This window comes from Phalaenopsis equestris, unplaced genomic scaffold (genome assembly GCF_001263595.1).
Source record: "Phalaenopsis equestris unplaced genomic scaffold, ASM126359v1 Scaffold235555, whole genome shotgun sequence".
Lineage (NCBI taxonomy): Eukaryota > Viridiplantae > Streptophyta > Magnoliopsida > Asparagales > Orchidaceae > Phalaenopsis > Phalaenopsis equestris.
In genome coordinates this window covers 166,621-171,540 of record NW_018253419.1, presented here as the reverse complement: position 1 = coordinate 171,540, position 4,920 = coordinate 166,621, and the positions used below count along the sequence as shown (strand labels likewise).

At 37.1% G+C, this 4,920-nt stretch overlaps 1 protein-coding gene across 2 annotated transcripts in view; it reads right to left on the bottom strand.

Annotated features, from left to right (window-relative positions):
* Nucleotides 1-3,791: 3,791 nt before the first annotated feature.
* Nucleotides 3,792-4,920, bottom strand: part of LOC110039148 (heat stress transcription factor A-2-like) — a 44,740-nt gene continuing 43,611 nt past the window's right edge. For both annotated transcript variants that reach the window (XM_020744108.1, XM_020744109.1), the window contains exon 3: nucleotides 3,792-4,584. In XM_020744108.1, the coding sequence (XP_020599767.1) occupies nucleotides 3,910-4,584 (675 nt within the window). In that variant the 3' untranslated portion in view covers nucleotides 3,792-3,909. The remainder of the gene's footprint in view (nucleotides 4,585-4,920) is intronic.

Below are 4,920 nucleotides of genomic sequence, written 5' to 3'. Positions count from 1 at the left end.
GGGGTGGAGAAGGGAGCATAAGTGTAGAACTAAACGACTCTAATGACCGATGGGGTTGAGCCACATTGGATGGGTGTAATGGGGTTCAAACCAAGGGGAAGTCTCTCTCCGTTTTGGGTTTTCTAACCACTAAATCGATCGACCAGGCCAAGGGAGGTGGCTAGCTAGCTGAGGGAACCAGGAGGAGGTTTAATGGTGATTAGGATTGGGGTTTGATCACTTTAGCTCAAGCATTGATCACTTGACCAAAAATGAGAAGGAATCCCACAAATCATGGGATCCTTGGACCATGGCACCTCTAGGGTGTGCTAAGAGCATTTAGGGTGGTTCTTAGGCTCCAATTGGCAGCTAAGGTGGTTCAAGGTGGGTTAAAACATGTGGCTCCAAGTGAGTTTATGGTTTAGGTTCTAAATTAGGTATTTGGCTTGGACTTGGGTTTGGACCTAGAAAGAGCTTTGGTCTAGCCCAATTGAATGATCAAATTTGTGTGGGACATTGTTATAAAGCTTTTGAGAACCAATTGGGTTGAATATTGAGTGGTTATGAAGTTTAATTTCGAGGAATTTGGACTTTGGGGTAAAATTGAGGATTTTGACTTGAGTTAAATTTGGGTTAGGCTTGAGGCTAAGTTAAGGCCAATTGAAGCTATCATTTGTTCTAGAAGGATGTTATGAAGAATTTGGAATCAATAATTGAGAAAATTGGATAGGTTAGGGGGTTTAATTTTATGGAAATTTGGCTTAAGGTCAAATTGGGGGTTAAAATTGGGCTTGAAATTTGGGTTTGGAATTGAGTTCAATTGGACTTGAATTTGGTTTCAATTGGGTTTAAACATGATAAATTTGAGTTTAGATTTAAAATTGGGGAATTTTGAAATTAATTTGATGGAAATTTGGGGTGATTTAAGGTAATTGGGCCTTAAAGAACAAAATTTGGGTTTGGGTCAAAATTGGTCAAATTGGACTTCATGAGTGGTCAAGAATGGTTTTGGAAGTGTTTGAAACAATTTTGGAGATTTTGGAAAAATTTGGGCCACCAAAGGCATTTTGGTAATTTTGGGGGTATTTTGGGAATTTTGAAAAATTGTGGGTGTTTTAGGCAATTTGGATAGTTTGAAATGGTTTGAAATGATTTTGGATAAAATTGGATAATTTGGGAAATTTTTGAAAATTTAGGGTTTCAGAGTCAATTTGATAAATTTGGGAAAGTCTGGGGGCAAAAGGCCAAAATTAGGTATTTGGATAAAATGTGATCAATTAAAGCTGCTAGTCATAAAATTACCCTTATATTGCCATGAGACCCATATGTTGGTCTTAAATAAACCCTAGTCTAGGGCAAAGGTTTGGGGGACCATTCACATTAGTTTCCAAGTGAATGGAGGAACCAGGCTAAGTAGGAGTAGGTTAGGGTTGAGGTTGTGAGTGGAGGCGAGGGGTTCAAGTGTTTGTGTGCATGACTGACCAAAGCCACACAACCCAAGGTTAACCCTAAGGCCAAACAATCCTATGGGGACTCTCCTTGAGTTCCCTCATATTGGCTTCATCTACTCAGTGCTAGAAGTTAGAACTACAGGTGGAACTTCAAGATAAGCAGAGAAGAGTTTTAGAATTTCTAATAGTGAGGGTTCCATGACTAGTCCTCTAAGATAGTCAATAGAAAAGTCATATGGCTAGATCCTACGCTTCTGAAGAGGAGACTAGACTTCAACCAAAAATGACGTTAACGGGATCAAATATCTAAGTGTAGTGTAGAATAACTAACACTTCAGTGTGTCAGAGTTTTTGAGAAGGAAGATGGACAACTCAAAAGAAGCTATGTGGTCGGCTGGATTGTGATGACCTTGTAGGGTTCCAAAGTTCAAACTTTGAAATTCTCTAGGTGCTCAAAATTGGAGTTTTGCAGTGAGAACACATTCTTTCACTAACAGTAGACCTGCACTCACCCAAGTCATGGACACTCGATGCAAACACAGCACTATCCTGATGGTCACACTCTTCAATTCTTTCTACTCCTGAGTCTTTCATTAGCTTGGGGATCAAGTTCTTTCCGAGGATTTGGTTCTTCGGGAGCATGCACTCTTCCTTCAAGATGCATGTTGGTCAATTCTAACATCTATCTCACCATTTAATCTTGGAGGTCCTAAATCTATTGTTGCATAAATTCTCTCATGTACTCCATGTTTGAGGTTTCTTACTGATGAGTTCCATCTATATGAAATGCTCCTCTTCTTATTGATGGCATGATTCCATACTCACCATACATTTTAGAATGTTGAATTTAATTGTCCTATAGATTACACCCAAAGTATAGAGCATTGGACGAAAGAGAAGAATAGAAAGAGAGAGAGAGAGAGAGAGGAGGGGAAATAGAGCTCACAGTAGCACCAATTTAGATAGTGTAGATTTAGTGGTCCTTTATTAAAGAAATGACCCCATATTTATAAGTTCTAGGGGTATCAAGTAACATTGCATGTTTGTCCTTATTTAAAAAGAACATTACAAGTCATTATTAAACCTTTTCATATTTACAACCGACTCTAGAACCCTTTAATATTCATAACTGACATTTAAATTATTTGATAATCATAACTGTTTGAGGTAGGGCATTTAATGGTTTGTTGGTGTTGTCATTGGGTCCTTTATGAATCAATGGGTCGGTTGAAAGGTCTACAGTTGATTGCAAGACCTTCGATTGCCCTTCTAAAGAGAATCTTAGTATAGGCCTCTTGTCATTAGTGTGAACTTGGACTAATCAAGCAGATGGTGAATCACCGTATTCTGACGGACAAATCTCCTTGGACAAGGGGCCTTCTTCAGAGGATCATAATGATATTCCGCGAGGGACCCTTTAACCATCTTTATGAAAAGTTTAGAAATCATTTGAGAGAGCTGGTTATGAATGAGTGTCCCACAGATTTGATGCCACATATTCTTTCATTCGGGTTGTGCTTCCGTTTAGTCCACAAATAGTTACGACCAAAGAAAACGACACTTGACGCTTTTGTTTTTTGACAAACCGAGTGCAATCATTTTTTGTTTTTAAGCAAGGCCCATTGCATTTCTCAAGATTTGTACAATCAAAGTACAATTAACTTGTTTTTAAAAATATTCAACACATCCAAAAAATTATTTTGATAATTTTTAAAAAGAGCAAAACATATCATAAATTATTAAACAAGTTTTATTTTAAAAAATAAACATAGATATTATAAAATAAAATGAAAAATAAAAGTGACTTTTTCAAAATAAATAAATAAATAAATAAAGTGACTCCAACAACCTTCGTGATTCATAAATCAATTGCCAATTATGAGTACCATCTCCATCCACCTTGTACTGCCATAACCTTTTCAGAAAATAGAATTTAGGTGTACACTGTATCTTGCTTTTGTATAAAAGTTTACCCCATCATTTTACTCATCAAGAACTTCTCATTTGAAGTTATTTGTCTTGAAATATATCATCGATCCTATGCATAGTTTATTAAAAATAAATGATTAGTTTTTACTGCTTTAAAAAACTATAAAATGCATTGACAGTTGGACCAGTAATGACTTAAATATACGCTAAAAGCCTCATTAATTAATCCGTGTAAAGTTTTTTTTTCTCATCCTAAAACATACACAGAGGACCATATAATCTAAATACATGCCCAGGTTAGATAGCATATATTAGTTCGAGAAATCACGTCCAAAACTATATATAGTCAGGACAAAACAAAAATTAAATATACAAAAATTTATTTTCAATTGTAGCACTCCCGGAATCATAATAAATTAAAAGAAAGAGTGAAAATCCATTCAAAATTTGCATTAATTCCCGACATAAATAGAAGATAAATTCTTATACATGATTACAGAGAGTTTATTCATGATGGGGGGTAATTCTGCGTCACATCAATCCAATGGCTCTATCCTTTCACAAATTTCTCCGCTTTAGTATTAGTCTCCGGACCACCAGCTCTAGTACTTTCCAGGCCTTCATTATTCATCAGTTCCCATATCACATTACTCATCTCCCCCATCTCCTCTCCACAAGGTTCAAACTCAGCCGCACCTTCCTCTGCACTACAACTAACTGATTCGTTCTCGGACCCAAGCAAAGTCTCCATTTCCCAAACTATTTGGAGTTCTTCAGCCGTTTGCAAGGTCTCTGAACGCTTCTTCTTGCTTCGGCTTCTAAGTACAAGCTGCTGAATAAAAAAAGGGTTTCTAAGAGCTCTTGCCATGAACGACAATGTATTCTTTTGCATGCGTTCACTGCCTTCTATGCGTTCCTCCATAGCCATTAGCTGTGCCTGAGAATTCTTGTGCTGTTCTCTGAGCTTCGCAATCTCAGCAATGAAAGTCTTACGATCTCTTCTCAACCTATTAACTTCGAACTCAACACCAAACTGTTCTGCTTCAACGCAGGGCGTTCCAGTTACTTGACTCCATTGATCAAAGCGAGCTCCTGATGGATTCTGGTGCTGTGATGTTTGGCCAACGTTTCGACGCCTCTTGATTTCATTCAAAAGATGTTTCTGGCCTCTTAAAAATTTCTCATTTGCGAATTCCCATCGATCTGGATCGACTTTTCGGAAGCCCTGCAGTTGGCCACATTTGTCAGCACCCTACAGGTTATTTAATTGGGAGGATGATTGTTTTCTTTGTTCCAGGAGGCAGTGGAGTGATCTGGAAACGGTACGGCTAGCCTCTAGAGAATACTATTAGCATATAAGAATCTAATAATTATAAGGCAACGTATTTTGTAATTACAATGGTTAGAAGGTATAAGAAAATATGTTACCAATATATGCAACTTTTATTATTTGTTTTCCGTAATAATGTGATTTACCAGTCTTTTTTTAATTTTAAAAAATTAGCGCGCACACACAGATAGATAGATAGATAGATAGATAGATAGATAGATAGATATATAT